The sequence below is a fragment of the Bos indicus genome, chromosome 12 (assembly GCF_029378745.1).
Source record: "Bos indicus isolate NIAB-ARS_2022 breed Sahiwal x Tharparkar chromosome 12, NIAB-ARS_B.indTharparkar_mat_pri_1.0, whole genome shotgun sequence".
In the NCBI taxonomy this organism is placed as follows: Eukaryota; Metazoa; Chordata; class Mammalia; order Artiodactyla; family Bovidae; genus Bos; species Bos indicus.
Window position 1 is genome coordinate 15,559,948 of NC_091771.1, and position 21,836 is coordinate 15,581,783.

Below are 21,836 nucleotides of genomic sequence, written 5' to 3' on the forward strand. Positions count from 1 at the left end.
AGGACTATGGGAAATGATTCATTTTCTCTTAGAGCTGTACATTTGGTTATTGTTATTTTCATAGGTTTGAATGGTGTCACATCTTTTGAGAGCAGTTCTAGTTTAATTTGTCATCAGTGAAATGAAACTTTTTTCCTTTTGTCTCCTCTACTAGGTTTCAGCATTAAAAACAATGGCCAGTCAGGGAGGACCTAAATATACGCTGTCTCAGCAGCCTTGGGCACAACCAGGTATCTCGCATTTTACTATTTGGGATTTCCCTGTTAGGATGTCGGTTAATTTGCATTTATATAGTCATGCTCTGACAGCTTGGAGTTGTTTTCCTACTCCTGCTGTGGTTTAGGTTAATGCAAGATCCAGTTTGGAGTTGACAGGTCTTAATTGAGCCAACACTACTTGTATTTGAACAAGCATTCCAAGTCAAAGGAAGAATTAAAAAAAATACACACACACATATTAAAATAAAAATACACACGCGCACACCCAGTTAAAAATAAAATATGGCTTAGATGAGAATGCTTTGAGTGCACTAGTTTTTGTTTACCTGCTTTTCACTGTCTTAGAACTCGGATGAAAATACAGTGCTTGATAGTATGAAATTAATGGAGAGTATGCTACTGTTTCCAAGTATTATATGAAGAAATATTGGACATTATTACATGTTATACAAGTTACATTCTTTTTAATGTTTTAGAGTGTTTGAAAAAACATTGTAAAAGTTGTTTGGGAGTTGTCAGGCAATGTCATTGATTGGCAGAAATGCTTGAGATGTTTTCCTGTCTTAACTCTTTCCTAAATGTAAATTTTTTTGTGCTAGAAGGTTTTTTTCCTTCTTTGGCATTAGATAGTAGACATTGAAAATCAAGACTAGTTTTTGTGGGTTATTTTTAGTCCATTTTGTGACAGTTTAAGTTGTCATTCAACCAGAATAAATCACTTTGTTAGATTATATATTTCTGGCCGTTCCTTGGCTCATGTTGTGATAGAGATCCTTTGAAAGAGAAGAGCACGATGGCGAAGCAGTGAGTGTTTTAATTATGGGTAAGCTGTGTGCAAGTTGGTAGGAAGCAATTTTCTTATAGTGAGAAAGCCGAAGGATCATTCCATCTTAGCAGTTGTAAAAGATTGACTGTCTATAGACACTTAAACTAGAATTAGGTCTTTAACACGATTGGCTTTCCATAGTGAAAGAATGTATGTCTGTCGGGTACTTATTTCTTTTGGGAAAAAGAATTGAGGCCATTCTGAAATTTTCAGTTATTCTTATTAGTGCCTCAGGTTAGTCTGAAGTTGAAGTAGAACAGAGAAGAGTGAAAGTAGCTCTGTGTCTCTTAGGAAGATTTGTGAAGCATAGAGAATTATCACTTGTATTTGAATGAAAGGCAGGATTTTATGCCAAAAATTTGTCATGGGAACTTTTATAGGTTTGCATTGATTTGTTTTATTTTGCAAATAAACTTTGTGACACACTTTAGTCCTTCATTCACTGCGGTAGAGACAGTGAGTGGTATACTGGATTTATTATTTTAGACCTTGTGTTGTATATGAGATTGAAGTCTTCGCCATCTTACGAAAGGACAGAGAACATCCTTCGTGTAGTAGTACATTCTGTCAAGAGACAGAAAACCAACCTTTTACAGACAATACTGGCAGTTCTAACTATAGTCAGCCTGGTGGCAACCACTTATTCTGACCCCTCAGGGTCAGCAGCAGACTTGTCAATCTGTAACTCAGCACCAGTTCTAGAAGGAATTCTGATTGTCTTTGGATTAACTGGGCTTTTGGCTCAAGGTTTCAGTTACTTGCAGAGCTTATTTAGAAATAGGAGCTGATTTTATTTTGAATGTTAATGTAGATGAAACTCTTGGGTGCAATAAATTTTTCTTAAAATAGGTAGAAACCAACAAATTGGCATAGGCATACTTAGTACAGCTAAGCCTAGGGGCTTGATGTATAATTAATGTATTTTCTTTCTGCTCTGAAAAGATTCTCTTTTGCTCAAAGTAGGGGCTGTCGTTTTTCAAGTGGAATCCTAGGAGAAGTCTCAGTGTTGAGTGTGTGGTGCTCTTCAGTAGCACTACCGTTGTCATTAGTAAAGCAGGAGTAGATGAAAGGAAAAGGAAGCCAACAGGAGGACTAGATGAAATCAGGCTTACTGTTTTTGTCATTTAATCACTTAGTTTCTTTCTGTGTGAGGAGATGCTGGCCAGTGTTAGCAGTGATACTTCAGTTTACCTAGTTGTATCTTCCACCCCCGTTGGCCACAGGGAGCTATGGAGTTGCTGTCTCTTGATCTGTAACAGGAGAAACCCACACTGAAATGTCAAAGATTTTTGAGCCTTTGGGGAGGGAGCACCAAGAACAGTCTAGGAACTTGTCGTGGACCCCTGGAACCCAGGGTTAATGTGGTACATGCAGACTTGATCACATTCTTGGGGTCAATTCATGATAAACTCATGAGATTGAGCTATAATTAGGATGCCAGTTTGTTATTTCACTCTGGGAGATATACCTTCTTAAGAACTAGGGTACTTTATTTACTGAGCTCCACATATAACTAGTTGTCCAGGCCTCCGAAAACTGACCAGTGACCCCTCAAGCGTGTTAGTGATGAGAGGGACAGAGCCTATGGAATTTACTGTCTTAAAGGAGTTTTCATCTGTTCATGAAAAACATGCAGTCCTTGGATTGTTGCTTCTTTCTTCTTGTGGGCACAGGCACTTTCTTGCCCTGCTCATCTATGACCCTCCTCAACTGAAAAAACCTTTAATGTGGTATGAAAGTGGAAATGTGGAGAAGTATAAAATTAGAAGTAGTTCTGTTCTCCACCTCCAAACTAGTTCTCGCGAAGGTAACCGCTGTTCACAGCTGCTTCCCGAACATGTGTGTTTTAGCACGTATGGACTTGAAATATGTTACACAAGTAAGATTATACTACTGTTACTTGAAAAACCTGGGTAACCACTTTTTAGGTAACAAGTTTTAGCTCAACACTCACCAGGTTTCCCTTTTGGTAAGTGTTGAGCTAAAAGACACCAAAAAGGCAAAGATCAGGAGAAGGAAGGAGGTATTACTTGCAGCAAGAAAGAGCACCAGGGATCTTGCCCAGAGCAGCATCTCCCCAGACAGCAAAATTGGGGAAGTTTTAAGCCAAGGGTACACGTATTCATGAAGGGGCTTGAGCAGAGGGGCTTCAGCATTGAACTGGGGTGGTGGTCTACAGAATCTAAGCTTTCATTGATTGAAGTCATGAGGGGCAGCAGCATCATTCCAGCCTCTACCTGGTATGGGTCTTACTTCCTGCAGAACTCAAAGACATGTATCAGATTGTTCTCTGTATCCCTTGAGGACAAAGCTAGTGTTTTGTCACTGAACCGTTGTTTTTTGACTGCTTCTCCTTTGTTCCTGCATCCCCTCACTTCCCCTAAGATCATCCATTACTGAGACCTGTTCAGGGACAAGCATTGTGGCTGGGCTTAGATCACAAAATGACTTAGGACAAAATGGCTTCCCTTATGTCAAGAAAACCATGCTTGGTTCTCTTTTTCCAGCGACCTCCTACCCAATCTGCTTACAAAATATCCCCTCCCTGCCCCTTTTTAAAAAAACAGTTACTCGGTACCTTAGAGCCCCTTCTATATCAGCGTATCCAGCTCTACCCATTTTAAGTAATGGACACGTATATCACCAGAGCACAATTTCTTTAATAATTCTGTTGATATTTAAATTACTTTTAGTTTTTCCTTACACTCTTTAATAAACACACATATCTTGGTGGTATTTTGTGAGCATGTCTATAAGGTAAATTTTCAGCAGTACAAACATTAAATATTAAAGAGTATGTGTATTTTCAGTTTTGCTAGACATTGCCCAGTATCCCATCCAAGAAGTTGAACCAATTCATACTGTACTCCCATCAACAGTGGATGAAGGGGAATTCCCTGGTGGTCCAGTAGTTAAAATGGGCTTTCCAGGTGGCTCAGTGGTAAAGAACCCACCTACCAATGCAAGAGACACAGATTTGATCCTGGGTTGGGAAGATCCACCCACTCCAGTGTTCTTGCCTAGAGAATCCCACGGACAGAGGCACCTGGTGGGCTACGTGGGGTCACAGAGTTGGACATGACTTAGCAACTAAAGCAGCAGCAGACAGCCGGCAGTTAGGTCTCCACGGTCAGTGCCACATGGCGTGGCCAAAAATAATGGTGCACAAAGGGGGCTGTTTCCCCACCTCTGCCAAACGTGCATGTGCACAATCTTAGTGATTGTAACCAGTCTGAAATATTCCAGTTGTTTTAATAGGCATTTCCTTAATTATGAGTGAGGTCAACCATCTTTGTAATGATTAATCAGTCTTTTCCTTTCTAGCTTTCTAGGTAATTTTCTCTTTTAAGTACTTCATACAGATTACTGCTATTCTTTTCCATTTGTACTTCTTTTGAGACACTACATCTGGGCTATTAACTATTTCAGTTACCATTTTCTGGAATTCTATTCCTTTTCTGATAATATAGTATAAGAACATAACAAATGGATTTTTATTTCCCATTAAATACGTGTGGGCATTTTCTGAATAATCTCATAAGACAGAGAGCATCTCTTACTGTGAGTCAGTAAGAGTCACAGTGAATAAGTCCATTCATTACGAAGTAATTCTTTCTAGTCTTTCTCTGCAGATGACTTCCAATTTTACCTTACCTCTGGTCTCCAAATTCCAAAGGCACCATACTACTGTCCCTGTGAATGTCCTGAGCCGTGCTGGGGGAATTCTTTTCTGTTTAGCCTTTGCAGTTAGAATTTTATATATCTAAATACTTAATGAATGTTTATGGGCTTGTGATTAAACTGATAAATAAACAAAAGTGAAAAAAAATTCTTTGAAGAAATAGTCGTCTTTTGCTGTTTTTCTCTCCTTTTATTATCTTCTGAATTAAAATGGAAGTAGTACTTCTGTTTTTATTTGTGATACTAAGGAGGCTAATTTCTTTCCAGCAAAGGTCAGTGACCTTGTGGCAAGTGCCTACAAGACGATAAAAGCAAAGCTGCCCCTGACATTGAGAAGTATGTCCTTGTACCTATCCAACAAGGATACGGAGTTCATCCTGTTTAAACCAGTCAGGGTAAGTTTCATGATGATCTGTTTGAATGTTGGCTGGTCTTTTCAAGTATTCTTGCTTCGTCTAGCATTTTCCTCTTCCTGTAAACATTTGGAAATGTTGATCTACTATTCTAGTGCAGTTGATTAAAAAAAACACTGGGATTCTTGAAAGACTTAACAAAGCTTGCATCTCTCTGATTCTGCCCCTCTTCCCCCCCAGCCCTCATTTTGTCTTAATTTTTTATGGTTACCTATGGCACAAAGGTAATTTCTGCCAAAAAGCAGAAATTAGTAAATGAGTGAATAAGTAATCAGACCTCTGTGTGAGATGTGGCCCAGCACTTGAGAGAATAGCATCTCAGGAACTATGCCCCATTTTACTGGTGAGTGGAGAAGGAAATGGCAACCCACTCCAGTATTCTTGCCTGGAGAATCCCAGGGACAGAGGAGCCTAGTGGGCTGCTGTCTATGGGGTCACACAGAGTCGGACACGACTGAAGCGACTTAGCAGCAGTAGCAGCAGCAGTGGAAATAAATGGCTTGCAGCGACCCCCAAGGGATTAAACGCCAGAGCAAATTTAGGTCACTGCTTCCAGCTCTGTGTTGAGCTCACATCTTTACCCAAGGCATTGGTTGATTTTTAAAGTACAATTTATGTGTCTGGGAACTTCATTATCTTTTGTGGAAGAAATTGCTGCCGAAGACTCTTATTATTCTCTGGAGGGAACAAAGCTGGCAAGAGTTTAGTTTTTTCCAGGAAATACTATCTGATAAGTCTTATTAGTTAGGTTGTGCTGGTATGTGAAATGTTAAGGACCAGTTACATGTCTTTGGTAATCCCCTGGAAGATACGTCTCCTCCACTTGTTTTGGCAAATAGTAGTATTAACTTCCTTGGTTCTTGATGTTTAAGGAGGCTGAATCTGTTTTCAGCGACTCGTAATACAATTGCCTTTTCTTCTTTCTAAGAATAATATTCAGCAAGTCTTCCAGAAGTTCCACGTCTTGTTAAAGGAAGAGTTTAGCCCTGAAGATGTTCAAATCATTGCTTGTCCTTCAATGGAACAGGTAGGTAATCCGTGTTACTTTTATAACCTTTTAGTTATCTTACTTGAGTAGATAGGATCTTTTGAGTTACCATATTTTGTTGTAATTTTTAAAATTACAACACATTTGGCAATGGTGTTCAAAGTTTCAGTTGCTTCTTTTTTGTTTTTTGGCCACACTTTGTGGCACATGGGGTCTTAGTTCCCCAACCAGGGATCAAACCTGGCCCCTTGCCATGGAAGCATGGAGTCTTAACCACTGGACCGCCAGGGAAGTCCCCTCAGTTGCTTTTTAATGCTTTCTGATAATTGAAAGTTGCTCTGTTTAAAATAAACTCTTTGTGGAAAACTCAAATAGTGGTATTTAGGTTGCTGCATAGTTTTGTTTGCAGTATGTATGATAAGAGGCCCATGTTTCAAAGATGTTAGAAAGAGGTCCTCTTTCTCTCTTCTTCCTAAATTAAAAAAACCTGAATAGAGAGCTCAGCCTGTGTTTACTGTCATCATTTATTCAGTTCTGTCGGCAAACTTTTATTGAGTAGAAGTAGACTGGCGCCACAGAGGGTATTTTGTTTATGGTTTTAAGAATCATTGAGGAGTTTAGTGTATGGTAAGGACTAGAGAGGAGAGCAGTAAGGTTGGTGAGCGTCTGATTGGTTTGCGTTGAATCTGCAGGGAGAGAGACTGGAGGCAGTGAGTGTGGTCAGTCTTTGAGGAGTTCTGCTGTGCAGAGAGAGAAGAGATGGGGTGGTAACTGGAGGAGAAGTGGGGTCATTTTTAAATTGAGGTATAATTCATATACCATAAAATTCATCTTTTTAATTCAGAGTTTTTGGTATATCCACTAAGTCCTGGAACCATCACCGCTGTCTAATTTCAGAGCATCTTCATCCCACCCCAGAGAAACCCCTGTCCTTTAGCAGATTCTTCATTCTCCCCTCTGCTGCTGCTGCTGCTGCTAAGTCGCTTCAGTTGTGTCCAACTCTGTGAGACCCCAAAGACGGCAGCCCACCAGGCTCCCCCGTCCCTGGGATTCTCCAGGCAAGAACACTGGAGTGGGTTGCCATTTCCTTCTCCAATGCATGAAAGTGAAAAGTGAAAGTGAAGTCGCTCAGTCATGTCCGACTCTTAGCGACCCCATGGACTGCAGCCTACCAGGCTCCTCCGTCCATGGGATTTTCCAGGCATGAGTACTGGAGTGGGGTGCCATTGCCTTCTCCGCTCCCCTCTTCTACTAATCCACTTTTGTCTCTATGATTCGCCTAGTCTGGGTAGTGCTTTAAATGGAATCATGCAATTCATGGCCTTTGAAGACTGGCTTCTTTCTCTTAGCATCATGTTTTCAAGGCTCATCTATGCTGGAGCTTGCATCAGAACTTCATTCTTAACGGCTGTATGAGTTTCTTATCTTTCAAAGATAAGGTGTCTCTGTAGTTCTAGGGTCGTGTACAATCAGGACACTTTTTTATACGTCATCTGAAGTAATTAGGGAGTGGCTGTAGTGGTGCTGTGGAACATGGCAGACGAGGAGCAGGAGGAGCTGAGGGAAAGAGAGGGAGAAGGTGGGAGGAACCCGGGCTATAGGTCCTGGTCGAGTCAGGATTGTGCAGTGGGCGGACAAGAGGGAAGACGAGCTGGAAGATGGTTGTGGGGTTGCAGTGTGAGCGGTGACAGTGGGGAGCAGCTGCAGTGAGGGGTTACATGGAGCTGGCAGGTGCCCGCGGCCTGAGGAGCTGATGAGGTTGGCAAAAGAGGAGGATGTTGGAGGAAAGGAGCGCAGAACTGAGAGGCCTCCACCCTGGAAGGTTAGCTGTCAGGGTGTTGAAATCACCAAGAATACTCGCAGGAGTAGTTTTAGAAAAAAATGATAGCGTTCTGAGACCTGCAAAAAGTGCCCGGCCAGGTGACAGCCGAGGAGTGGTTGGTGGAGGAGTGAAGCGTGGCCTGGTCTGAAAACCAGAGCTGGGGAGAGTGGCGGGAGAGGGAAGGAGAATGGTCCGGGAATGACATTGAGGGGCAGAGGGGACTCCGGTCCTGCCTCCAGGCCCGGTGATCGCGGGCAAGCGGAAGAGAAGCAGCCATCACCCGAGAAGGCTGCGAAGGAGGCCTGTCCTGGCGAGGGGAGGGCACCAGGCTGCCAGCCAGAGGGCTGGGCTGTGAGGTGGCAAAGAGCCCCCGAGGGGTGACTCGGGCCTCGGCTGCCTGTGGTGGGTAAAGGTGTGAGGGGAGGAGGGTCTGGCGAGAACACGCAGAGCTCCTGGGTTCCCGCCTGACTCCTGCCCGTGAGGTGCGTGCTTTAGTGTGTGTGCGTGTGTCTGTAAATTCCAGGTTTTACCGTGGTCACCCACACTGTGTGCAACTCAGTTGCTTTGCTCTTCTTCTCTCTTCTGTTGGTGAACCACTGAATTATTCTCACAACAATGAACCAATGGGTTGCAACCAGTAGTTTGAAAAACACTAAGAGAACCCATCCTCCTCACTGTTCCTTGATCCTCTTTCAGAACCGTTTCATTTTCTAGATAATAATAACAGCTGCTATTAGTGACTGCTGATGACCCTATGTGCAAGACAGCAAAAGAGACACAGATGTAAAAAGAGCAGACTTTTGGACTCTGGGAGAAGGAGAAGGTGGGAAGATTTGAGAGAACGGCATTGAAACATACATATTATTATATGTAAAATAGATGACCAGTGCAAGTTCGATGCATGAAATAGGGCTCTCAAAGCCGGGGCTCTGGGACCACCCAGAGGGATGGGGGTGTGGGGAGGGAGGTGGGAAGGGGGCTCAGGATGGGGGGACACGTGCACCCATGGGTGATTCATGTCAATGGCAAAAACCACCACAATATTGTAATTAGCCTCCAATTAAAATAAATTAATTTTTTTTAAAAAAAGGAAAGGACAGTTATAGTTGCCAGTAGATCTCATAAATGTGCAATATGCATACTTAATAGTAAATAAAATGCAAAAAAAAACCCAAAAAAACAAACCCCAAAAAACCCTTGCGTGTAGAAGGACGCACTGCCAGGCTCAGTCAGCCGCAGGTCTCTCTAGGGCCAGGGTGGCAGACCTGCAGAGCTCAGGCTGCGTCCCTGCCGGCGACAGTGGCGACTTCTCTGGTTTCCCGGGGCCGGCTCTGTGTCACGCCCTCCTTTACAGAGGGGGCAGGGGGCTCCCGAATCTGCCGGGCCTGTTCTTGTGCAATGAAGAATCACTTAAAGAATTCCTAGCATACAACTCTCTGCACAGCACACTCTGCATAGAGAAAGATGAAGTTGGTTATTTACAGGGGTCCCCAACCTTTGGGATCTAATGCCTGATGATCTGAGGTGGAAGTGATGTAATAATAATACAAATAAAGTGCACAATAAATATAATTCAAGTGAATCATCCCCAAACTGTCCCCACCCCCAGTCCATGGAAAAATTGTCTTCCACGAAATCAGTCCCTGGTGCCAAGAAGTTTGGGAACCTCTGAGAGCTATTTGCCAACAAAGGTCCGTCTAGTCAAGGCTATGGTTTTTCCTGTGGTCATGTATGGATGTGAGAGTTGGACTGTGAAGAAAGCTGAGCGCCGAAGAATTGATGCTTTTGAACTGTGGTGTTGGAGAAGACTCTTTCAAGTCCCTTGGACTGCAAGGAGATCCAACCAGTCCATCATAAAGGAGACCAGTCCTGGGATTTCTTTGAAAGGAATGATGCTAAAGCTGAAACTCCAGTACTTTGGCCACCTCATGCGAAGAGCTGACTCATTGGAAAAGACTCTGATGCTGGGAGGGATTGGGGGCAAGAGGAGAAGGGGACGACAGAGGATGAGATGGCTGGATGGACGTGAGTCTGAGTAAACTCCAGGAGTTGGTGATGGACAGGGAGGCCTGGCGTGCTGTGATTCATGGGATTGCAAAGAGTCGGACACTACTGAGCGACTGAACTGAACTGAGAGCTACTTCTGTTTTTGTCAGCATTGGTGTCTAGTTTTTTTCTGTCTTCCTCATCGGATTCTGAACGAGTTAAGGGTCCAGGTTTGGGCGTACCTCCTCACAGGACCCCACGATGCGCAGTGCCCCAGGGGCTGCTTCGGGAGTCAGACCATCACGGGTCCAGGTTCTACTTTACAGCTGGGTTTATTGGTCTCTTAAAAATTTTAGACTTGCCCTGTTGTTCTGGTTGTGAGAACCTGAACACCTTTTCTTGAGTACGGTATTGCACAGTGGAACTAACACAGCCTTTCTCTGCTTTTCAGCTGAACCTCCTACTGTCCGTTTCTAAATAACTTGGCCCATTGGGCTGTGCGTATGGATGGCCAGCTGGCAGGAACGGGCTGCCAGGTCCAGAGGCTGCAGGACACCGGGGAATTGGACGAGGGACGTCCCCAGAACCACACGGCCGCCGCTCAGGGCTGAGCACAGAACGAAATGGAAGCAAAGTGGCAATGATTTGTGTTTCCCTTTTAAAAACATCAAAATGCCAAAGATAAGCTATATAGTCTATGAGCGCTGATAACTGCCTCACTTAAATGGTCACAAGCAGTGTAAGTTTTTAAGGGGAGAAACTTGTGGCGGGCACACAGGGAAATGGTTCTTAAGAAAGATGCGGTGAAAATAGGTTACAGTAAATACCGCAAAGAGCTTTACGGAAATACAGCTAATTAGGAAACTTCTGAGAGTAAGGTTTGTTAGAGCAAGAAACACTGCAGTCCTTTTAACCACTGAGCATTCCACAGTACTATTTTTTTTTTTTTTTTTACTTCCAGAAATGTTATTTCTACACTCTATTTATAATGTTTCTCCTCTCGCTTTGAAGTTTAGTTTGGAGTAGATTGGCTGCTTCTGAGACGTCCTGCTTTCCAGGGGATTCAGGGTGTTCTCTTTCTGCGTGTTTGATGTGAGGTAGTTTCAAAATGCAAGGGCCTCGTGTAAGGTCCCAGAACCTGTACTGTGAATGGCTTTGGTACAGAGCATTCAGAGCAGGCCGGGGCTGCAGCCTCCTCGTGGTGGATACATGCGTATCTTTAATGAGAATCTTCATGGTACAGTGGGCAGTGTTTGTGAGGGGGAGGTACCAATTAGGGCATCTTTAGGCTGCCACACTGAGGCGGCCAGGAAGCCTGATGAATAGCAGGTTGCATGCACGATGCTTAGGGTTACCAGCTTTCTGCACATTGCCTTCCATTTCCGTAGTTCTTTGAAAAGCGAGCACTTTTTATGTCCCGAACATTCACAGCGGCTGTGCCGCGGGCCAGCCTTGTGGATCTGCAGCCTGCAACAGCAGAATACAGTTTACTTACAAACTGGTGAAGACCGCCCATGCCTTGAAATGGACTGCCTGATATCAGGGATCATCAGATTAATCACGCACATCTCTTGAGTTTGCCTACAAATACCTGTTTCCTGATTGAATTGGTTTTGCCTCTGATGTTACAGTAAATGTCACCTGCTTTTTGGTTCACAGTGAATTTTGAGTTACTCAGACACTAGTTTAGAGATAGAACGCTAACAAGGGCTCTGGAACATAGCCAGCAGACCGCACTCTGTGAGACTGTATTCTTCATCCACTTCAAGTAGACTCCCGCCACATGCGGACAGTTTACACACCCCGATGTCTGTCATTTTAAAGGGTCACTTGCTTTTCACCTCAGTGTAACTTGGTGATGGATGTTGCTTGATAGACCTTAGTACTCTGTATATTTTGGGAAGGTAGAAGGTAAAGAGGGGCCATATTCATTCTTTGATAGGAAATGAATGAATTAGGAAGATTCTACTCACTTCTACTTACTATTTTAAATATGTGTTTAATGAAATAAACTGTAAAATAGCCAGTTTTGTATATTATATGTACATTTGATTTTTAAATAGCCTTTCCAAAGAAATGAGGGCATGATTATTGTACAGTACTATGGCTGATTTCATTTGATGTACAGAGCAGAGGATGTTCTTCAGGATAAAAATATTTGATGGCACTCATTCTTGTGCTTTGAATCTTTTATTTCTGAAACACTCAAACACCTTACTGAGTAGGTAATAGCGATCCAACCTGTTTGCTAAATGACTGTTTGTTTAAATCTGTACAGTTTAAAGTGTTCACTTATACAAAGAGTGTACATACTTTCAAATAATTAATTTAAAATGCTTTATATTATTTGGCTAGAAATTGCTGTTTTTAATAAATGTGAATTTTTTCAGAAATAAAGATTTTTGCTTCCTACTTTGTCCTCATGAGTGTGTGTGTGGATCCTTTTAAAATAATTTTTTTAATTAAGATTTTTATTGTTGATTCACACACGGTTGTGAGAAATCATATAGACCGAGCCTGTGTACCTGGACTGGATTTCTCCCAGTGGTCCATCTTGCGGAACGGTAACACGTATCACAAGCCAATGGTGGTACTCTCCATCAGTGTTACTCCCATTTCCCCCATTTTACTGGTATTGTGTGGGTTCTTTTGGCAAGATGATTATTGTGGAAAGACATTTTTGAAACATTTAATGCCTCATTAATTGAAAGATAATTTTTCTTCATTTGCAAAACCGCCAATTTCCAGAGTACCATCAGCACATATAGTTGTGTTGAACTTTAGCATTATTGAAGTCAGAAGAAAAACAAGCCTTGTATTTTTACAACCCCCTATCTAAATTCTTCTCTGCTGTTAAGAAGGAACAAAGAGTAGTCAGCCTTAGTTTTTAAAAAGAGGCCGTTTGTCAGAGGAGCCTGCGGGTATTGGTGGTGGGAAGGCTGCTTCTCAGAAAGCAGGAGCTTCATTGCTTCCTCTCGGGAGCACTTTCTTCTAGTGGTGGTTCTTCCCCAGCTTGTCTGTCTGCTCCCCCTCAGCCCCCTGGAAAGGAGGCAGCTGCTGGACACGTGGTAAACGGGCATCTGTTACATAGTCATCCAATAAATACATTTGGGATTTTAAAAACCATTCCCAGTTAAAATATGTTCACTATTAGACATTTCTACAGTGTTTGAATTTTAACATAAAATGTGAGTTTGGTAAACGAAACTTGAAAGGTAAACTGCTGTTAAATGTTTGCATATTGCTTCCAGATTTTTTCTATGTATATTCTAAGTAATTTTTCTTACAATATTCGGTTCTTTTACACTTTTAATCAGGTGAGTTTTACTTTTTTATTTTGGTTGTGCTATGTGGCTTGCAGAATCTTAGTTCGCTGAACAAGGATTGAACCTGGGCCCTGGCAGTGAAAGTACCTAACAGCTGAACCACCAGGGAATTCCAGTCGGGTAAGGTTTAATTATCAGTTATTAGTGGTGTTTGTTACTGTTCATTCACTGACTCGGGTCCAACTCTTTGTGACTCCAGGAACTGCAGCACGCCAGGCTTCTCTGTCCACCATCTCCCGGAGCTTGCTCAAACTCACGTCCATTGAGTCAGTGATGCCATCCAACCACCTCATCCTCTGTCGTCCCCTTCGCCTCCTGCCCTCAGTGTTTACAGATAGGCATAGTCTCATCTCAGTTTACAGATAAGATCCCTGGGTTGGGAATATCCCCTGGAGAAGGGAAAGGCTACCCACTCCAGTATTCTGGCCTGGAGAATTCCATGGACTGTATAGTCCATGGGGTCAGGTCGCAAAGAGTCAGACATGATTGGGCGACTTTCACGTTCATTTGCTGAACTATTTGAAAGTAAGTTGCAGGCATCATGACATTTTACCCCTAAATACTTAAGCATCCATCTCCAAACAGTAGGCACAGTCTCCTACATAACCCTAATACCAGTATCACACTTCAAAAAATCAGTAGTATCTCCTATGTAGTCCATATTTCACTTTGCTCAATTGTTACCCAAAATGTTTCATAGCTTTTTCTTACCCAAGTGCTTATGTGTTACTTGGTGGTTACATGTCTTTAGTCTCTTTTAATGTAGAAATTCTTAAGGTTTCTGTTTGCTTGTTTTCATGGCATTGGCATTGACTTTTTTTTTTAATAAATCTATCTCAAGAGTTGGACACGACTTAGTGACTAAACCACCACCAGGTTAGTTATAGAATGGACCAGAGTCGATGTCCCTGCGTCTCCTCATTGCTTAATTCAGAATACTCAACTGTTGCAGAATACATTCTTCTCAAGTATATGGGACATTTGCCAAGACAGACATGTGCTGGGGCATCAAACAACAAAACAGAAAACCCAAACACGATCTACAACAGTAGTTCTCAATAAGATGACCCCTGCCCCTGCCACCAAGAACACATTAGGCAACATCGAAAGACGTTCTTGGTTGTCGTGACTGGTGTGTATGTGTGCACAGGGGTAGAGGTTTCATTGGTTTCTATTAGTAGCTGGAGAAGCAACTAGAATGGCCAAATATTTTATGATGCATAGGCCAGCGTCCTACAACGCACAGTTATCCAATGTGGAGAGTGGTGGAGTTGCAGAACCCTGGGATATACACAGCAACCCCCAATCTCCAGCACTTGCTGTTCCCTCACCTGTTTTCATACCAACAAATGGTGTCTTTTGCTAGTTTATTGTCTGTCTTCCGCACTGCAGGTTGTAAGCTGCTCTGTTGACAGCTTTGTACCTGGTGCCTAGAACAGATCCTGCAGTAGATGCTCAGTAAGTACGGGTTGAAAGAATCCCCGTGGACCCAAGTCACATAGCCTTCCCTTCCCCATCCCATTCCTACCGAGTCCTGCCTGTCCTCTACCCCTCCTTCCCCCCTCCTTTATTCCCTCCCCTCCTCTATTTACAGTGCCATTGCCCTGAGTCAAGACCCTCATTTTCAATATTCCTTGCTGGGAATATTGAGGTATTTTTACTACAAGAACCTAGGCTTACTAACGCTCTCCTTTCCCTTTGCGTACAACTCCTGACAGCACGCAGGCTGTTCAGACCCCTGCGCATCTATGTGTCCAGCCCCATCTCCTTACTGCTCATGCTCTGTATCCATCAGGGTCCTGGAGTGTAAGCATCAGAATGCATCATGTCTGACTGGAGCAGGAAAGGGCTATTGGAAGGAAATGCGGGTATGGGGGACAGACCAGAAGCCGGAGGACCAGAGGAATGAGAAGAGGAAGCTTTAGAGGTGCAGAGGTTTTGTCGTTGTTTCCAAAGCAGGAAGTGTTGGTGCACTGCCTTGGCAGTGTCCTGGCCTTGGCGTGATTGCAGCTGCTTCCGTCTTGGCCAAGCTGACTTTGTGTGTGTGTGTGTGATTCTCCATGCTTCATTAATGCTGGAGCAGGGAGAAGGAAGATCCTCTGTGTCAGTATCCATGGAGTGCCTCTCACCTCCAAATCCACCCCCTTTTGGCCCTGCTTTGAGATTCTGGAGCCGTGCCCAGAGAACATTTCTCCACCGCCAGCTGGTGCAGAGTGAGGCTCTGTAGCGTGCTGATGCTGTGCCGACAGGCACGGGGGAGGGGGTTTCTCCTCCTACACTGCCCCGGGCAGTGGTGTGGGGCGGGAGGTGTGGGGAGGTCAGGGGGCACTTGCTGTCTCGTGAGTTCTCCTGCTACCCAAGCAGCAAGTGTCTGTGAACCAGCTTGTTGTTGCAGATGTAGTTGGCTAAGACACTAAAGAGGCAGGTCCCTCATCCAGCATGACTGGTGGTCCTATAAAAAGGGGAAATTAAACAAACATTTACTTGGCTGTGACGACTCTTAGTTGCAGCTCGCGGGCTATCTAGTTGTAGCTCACAGGCTTACTAGTTGCTCCTTGGCATGTGGGATCTTAGTTCCCAGACCAGGAGTCGAACCCACATCCTGTGCGTTGCAAGGCCGATTCTTAACCAGTGGGCCATCAGGGAAGTCCCTGGAAAGGGGAAATTTGATCCAGAGGTGCGCACACAGGGAGAAGGCCATATGAAGACTGCCAGAGAAAGGAACTCCTAGAAGCTGGGAGGTGGGCCTGGGCTACATTCTTTCCACACCCTTGATCTTGGACTTCCGACTTCCAGACCTGAGACGATCAGTTTCTGTTGTGTAAGCCACCCAGCGTGTGGTCCTTTGCTACAGCAGCTCTAGCAAGCTAACACAGAGGGTGGGGGCTGGGTTTTTCTAGTTCCTGGTCACCTAGCTGCTTTCACTACATTCTTCATCGGTTAGGGGCCTCACTTTTCGTTATGAAGTAGTCCCTGGCTGCTGGGTTATTCTGTCTGGTCCATGATAACACTCACACAGAGCAACAGCTGCAAGAGAAGTTAGAAATGCAAAAAATCTCTGTGAAATATCGCATCTAAGTAAGTGCTGGCAACAAGATATTTTAATGGTTAAAGATTTTTTTTAATATTTATTATTCAATTATTTGGCTGTTCTGGGTCTTAGTTGCAGCATGTTTGACCCAGTTCCCAGACCAGGGACTGAACCCAGGAACCCCAGCGTTGGGAACTCGGAGTCCTAGCCACTGGACCACCCAGGGAAGTCCCTAAAGATTTTGAAGAGATATTTATCTGCTGGGCTGTGCTGGGTCTTAGTTGCGGCACACGGGATCGTTAGTAGCAGCATGTGGGATCTTGTTCTCTGACCAGAGATAGAACCCGGGACCCCTGCATCGGGAGTGCAAAGTCTTAGCCACTGGACCAGCAGGGAAGTCAGAATATTTTAAAACAGGGAGCCGACCAAACCCAAGGCCTCTTTGAGGCCACCTGTTGACAATCTCTGCATTATGGGGTGAGTCACGCTTTTGGGTTTCTTGGAAGGAGCAGGACCAGGGGAGGCACTGGCTGATGATCCTAAGCGCTCACAGCTGGGAAGCCCCACGCCGAGCACTTCCCCAACACCATCTGTTCTCATCCTCTAGCTGCGAGCTGTGTTCTGTGGTTGTCCTCCTGTTACAGAGGAGGGAATGGAGTCCCAGAGGGGCTCCCTGCGTTGGTTGAGGTCGCACAGCTGGCATGTGGCGGTGCCAAGACCCCCACCAGGACCATCGGCTTCCAGGGCACATGTTGGAGAAACGTCGGGGCTTTGAGATGTGGGCAGGCCTGGGGGATTTATTTGCTGCTGAGACTCGACCCCGGAGCTTCTGTCTCCAGCGCCTGGTAAGAGAAGGGGCCCCTGCCCACACCCAGCAAAGGTGTAAACCAATAAGCTCCGTAAATGTGGAGGTTGGCCCGTGATGCTTTGCTCCCCACAGTGGTCACTGGCAGCATTTGTGGCTCACCGCCTGGCAGCAAAGTAACTGTAGTAGTAGCTGGTGATGCTACGTGCCAATAAGATGTGAGAGTCAGAGGGGAAGTGGCCGGTAGGGCCCGCTGCTACCAGCCCGACCACCCCGGACCCACCCCAGGTGCACAGTTGTCTGGGTTTGGAGTGAGGATGGGACTTTGGTGAGGGTTTGGAGGCAGGAGAGCCCAGCTGCAAAAGTAGGGCTTGTGTGTCTGTTCACAGCAGGGATTGGCTAGTTGCTAGGCTGAGCAAGGAAGAAGGGGTTTCCCACACTCTTTTGGTTCAGGCTGCAGTTGGGGTCATTTTGGAAAGTCTGCAGTGTCTCAGGGATGTAGAAAAGGCATGCTGTACAGGACCCTCAGCTCCCAAACCCCCCTTTTCTAGAAACGACTGCCCCTCCCCATGCTTGACATCAACTAGGAGCTATGGTTAGAAGACATAACCCCGCCCTCCCTACCACACTGGATTGAACCAAGAGTGACCTAATCAAGCCAGGCCAATCGGAGACCACTGGAGTCTTTGAGAAAGATCAGGAGACAAAGCCACACAAACTGAGATGCCTAGAAAGCACGTCTTTGGAATAAGACGAGTGTCACTGAGCTGAGAATGATAGTCCTGGCTCTGGAGGCCTCCCACACACCAGTCCTTTCTGGACCGGAGACCCACTGCACCTTCCACCCAGATCACACGTTTCCCATTTTGCTTTACCTACTCGAGTTGGTAACTGTTACCAATGACCAAAAGGGGCCCAGAGATTGAAGAGGCTTTGATTGTGGGTCCTTTTGGGCTTCCCTCCCCCAGTTGAGGGACTGGCTGCAGGCTGGTGCTGCTTTACTGAGTGAGTGTCCCTCTGACTTGGCAGGGGCAGAAGAGGGGGTGTTTGTGAGGCTACTGTTTCTAGACCCATTTTACAGGTGAGGAAACCGAGGGAGGAAACTACATGCCCAAGGTCACACAGTCAACAATGGGTGGAGCTAGGCTTTGAGACAGTCTGTGTCTTGAGTCAACCCAAGGACTAGAAAGAACTTCTGCATTCAAATGACCAGTAGAAGCCAGCGGGACAGGTGTTGATATGTATTCTCTGAAACAATTTGCCTCTGATACCCTCAGGGCACATGCTTAAGTCTTCTGTGCCCAGCCACAGGTGCTGTCAGTCCTGTCTCTGCCCCCCACCCCCCAGAACTCTGCCCCACCAAACCAAGGAGCTGTGGTAGGTACCAAATTACAAACCAGCTCTCATGAGATACAGCTTAGGGCTTTGGGGGTTTCCTTGGGGCTTTTGACAACTCCACCTCCCCCAGACATCCAGCACCTGCCAAAGCCCCTCTGGGACAACTGGGTGATGGCTTGAGCTTGGCGGGAGCGAGCTCCTGCTCGGACCTGTGTCGCCTTGTTGGCAAGATCTTGACGCACCAAATGAAGTTTTCCAAGTCGGGGATGGTCAACAGCCTCAGGATCCTACTCATTTTCCCTAGAAGGATCTGGATCTTCTGAGCCGTGGGACTGACTTCCATCTCCAGAACTGATTTCTTTCTCATTTCGCTCAGCATCTCCAGGGTGATGTACTGGGGGAATTCACAGAAGGCTGGGTGAGGATTAATGTTGCCTGGATACCACGTGCCCCCCACAGCAGGACTGGGACCCTGTGGGCAGAGTCTTCTTGGACCCTTCCAGGACCGAGTCTCTCCAGGGCAAACCTGAGTGCCCAGTCCTGCCACCAGTGACATTTCTTCTGCTTCCCCAAGACACTTGACCTGTGCCTCTGGACACACAGGCTACAGTGATTGGGCTGAGGCCACATGCCAACCTGACCCCAAACCAAAGGCTGTGCCCTCCTGGGGGCATCTGGCTGCTCCCCACGGACTCCCTAGCGCAGCAGGAGACAGCCCTGCCACAGCCAGGGGGCCAATGTCTGCCCGTGAGCCCCACCTCCATCTGGGGCTCCCCTGGGGCCTGTCCAGGATGAGGATGTCAGTTTCCTCAACTCTGAATCTCAGGGTGTTCGGATGTTAGCTGATTGCCTCTTTGTTTACATACGTCGTGTTGGCTTCTGCCATACAACGTGAATTGGCTGTCAGTGTCCCCTCCCTCTTGAACTTCCCTCCCACCCTCCACATCCCACCCCTCTAGGAAATGACGGCCTTTGTACATGGTCACACGTTGGTCCCTGAAGCTGGTCTCATTTCCCTAGGGGCTGGGCTGAGGCAGAACATAGCCCGGAGGCCAGGGCGTGGACCACCCCCAACCCGCAGTGGCCAGGAGCAGGTGGTTCCCGCCTGGCAGGCAAGGTGGGGAGTTGGGGCCGAACCTTGTACTTGGTGCCCAGGTTTAAGCAAATGTGCTTCTTGTGGTGGGTGAAGTGGAAGATGATCTTGTCCTGGCTCCTGATCTGCACCTCGATGTACTGGTTGATTTTCAGGGAGATGGGCTGGATGGGGGGCGCGTGCACGTGGAGGCTGAGATCCCACCAGTTCCAGGCCTTCTGGTACTCATCTTTGGCGAAGTAGTAGCCCAGGTTTTGGCTCAGGCTCAACCTAGACCAAGAAGGCATCAGGCAGCCGCAATGCTGGGCCCGGGGTGGGAGGGGCTGGGGGGCGTGACCTCCCCCTTGCAATGCAGGCCTGCCCTTCCCCGGCTCCCGCCTGGCCCAGCCTCTGCCCCCAGGACCCAGACTAGGTGCAGCCCCTCAGCCAAGGCCTGCCCCTAGCCCCTCACACCCAGTCGCTCCTTTCAGTTCCGGGTCATGTGTGCTTTTGACCTCCTCAAGGCTTTGCCATGCTGTCCCCTCTCCCTGGAGAAAGTGTTCTTCCAGCCTGTGTGGTACAGTGGGTTCTAAGTCTTGGCTTAAATGTCACCTCCTCCGAGAAGCCCTCCTTGACCAGCCCCTCTGGGTCCCAGTATGACAATTCAGCCTTAGTTAGGTTTCTTCGTATAATTTACTAATACACGTTAATTCTCATTATTTGCTATAATTAGATTCCATAAAGTTGCCTCAAACACAGAGTTAGCAAATAGTAAACCATTGCTCCCCAGGGAAAGAGGTGTGTGTATATACATTATGGGGACTTCCCACGTGGCTCAGTGGTAAAGAACCTGCCTGCCAATGCAGGAGACGCAGCAGACGCAGGTTCGATCCCTGGGTCGGGAAGATCCCCTGGAGGAGGAAATGGCAACCCACGCCAGTATTCTTGCCTGGAGAATCCCATGGACAGAGGAGCCTGGCGGGCTAAATTCATGAGGTCGTAAAAGAGTCAGACATGACTGGGCAAGCACCGCAGCAGCACACACATGGATACGCTCACGTCCTAGAAACACCCCATCCTGGCTCCCACCAGCCCCAGGGCTGGACTTCCCAGCACCACCTGCCCTTCCCCTCCCTGCTCCATCCCCTGTTTCCCGTGTTAAGAGCTGCGTCAAGAAAGCAGAGCAGCTGGGAACGTGCGCACCAGGCAACTCAAATTCTGCCCCGTGCACGTTTGTGACTCGATGTAACGTGTATACAGGCATCCTTCCCCCGGAAGCAACGGTTCAGCGTTTGCTAGTTCATGTCCTTGAGACTTGACAGAACTGAACTATCTTGAATAATGAGAATCGGCCATCCTTGCTTATCATCCGTCCTTCCCACTAATATGGAAACATAATTGGAAGTCCAGAGTGCAGGGTCCCCATCCGTGTGGCTCCCGGGCGGATGCTGTCCCCGCACGGCGCCTGGTGCCCGCGTAACCAGCCGTGGGTGAGTGTGGACTGGTGGGTTCCTCCCTCTCCCAGCCCAAGCCCTGCTCTCCTGCGAGCATCCTCTCCTGGCATTTCAAGCCCATCATATATCCGTCTGCCCTGGCTTCTGCTTTTCTCATCCCACCGGTCTGTCCTGAGAACCGGTGCAGAAGGTTTTCTCGGGAACTGAACACAGAAGGGGAGAGAATCTGAGCCCTGGGCTAGTCAGGAGAAGGCGGGCTTTGGGGCAGTCTGGGTCACTCAGATCACCTGCCAGGCCTCATCCAAGCTGTCCAGGGGCCTTTAAGTTCGGCTCAGAGGGAGAGGCCGGCTCAGACCTGCTCAGGGCAGCCTCGGTCACCTTCTGGTCAGTCCCCAACACTAGGTCCTCCTGTTGCTTCCCACTCCTATTGAGCCAAGTGCAAACTATTAAGTCCCTTCACCGTTGAGCCCAGCCTGTCGACCACACCCCTCTTCACCTAGCCGAGAAGCTGTGATGCGTGTAATGAATTAGAAAAAAACCTAGACTTTTGTAAAGCAATTATCCTCCAATTAAAAAAACAAACAACAAAAAAAGACAAAACAACCCGGACTCTGGAGTCAGACTTTCTAGGTTCATAGCCTGACTTGGTCACTTGCAAGCTGTGTGACTCTGGGCCAGTTACTTAAACTCTCTGTACCTCAGCTTCAGTGGTAAAATGCAGATAATAACAGTATGTTGCTCATGGGGTATCTGTGAGGATGAAGCACCTGTACAGAGAAGGCCCCTCTCCAGCCCCGCCCCAGATGGGCAGAATCGGAATCTTGAGGTAGGGGGTAGGGAACAGCCTTTCCCCAGCTCTCAGCACCGCCCTTCCCC

General features: G+C 46.5%; 2 protein-coding genes across 4 annotated transcripts in view; one reads left to right on the forward strand and one right to left on the reverse strand.

The window, feature by feature from the left end:
- Window positions 1–12,351, forward strand: part of COG3 (component of oligomeric golgi complex 3) — a 61,657-nt gene extending 49,306 nt beyond the window's left edge. The window contains exons 20-23 of the mRNA XM_070800054.1: window positions 155–230; window positions 4,993–5,120; window positions 6,067–6,165; window positions 10,386–12,351. Coding sequence (XP_070656155.1) covers window positions 155–230; window positions 4,993–5,120; window positions 6,067–6,165; window positions 10,386–10,415 — 333 coding nt within the window. The 3' untranslated portion in view covers window positions 10,416–12,351. The remainder of the gene's footprint in view (window positions 1–154; window positions 231–4,992; window positions 5,121–6,066; window positions 6,166–10,385) is intronic.
- Window positions 12,352–17,112: 4,761 nt separating this feature from the next.
- ERICH6B (glutamate rich 6B) overlaps window positions 17,113–21,836 on the reverse strand; it is a 65,548-nt gene continuing 60,824 nt past the window's right edge. Inside the window, exons 14-15 of one of the 3 annotated variants that reach the window (XM_070800050.1) lie at window positions 19,572–19,797; window positions 17,113–18,828 (exon numbers count right to left, since the gene is read on the reverse strand). In XM_070800050.1, coding sequence (XP_070656151.1) covers window positions 18,514–18,828; window positions 19,572–19,797 — 541 coding nt within the window. In that variant the 3' untranslated portion in view covers window positions 17,113–18,513. The remainder of the gene's footprint in view (window positions 18,829–19,571; window positions 19,798–21,836) is intronic. The other 2 variants (XM_070800049.1, XM_070800051.1) reach the window with 2 other exon arrangements.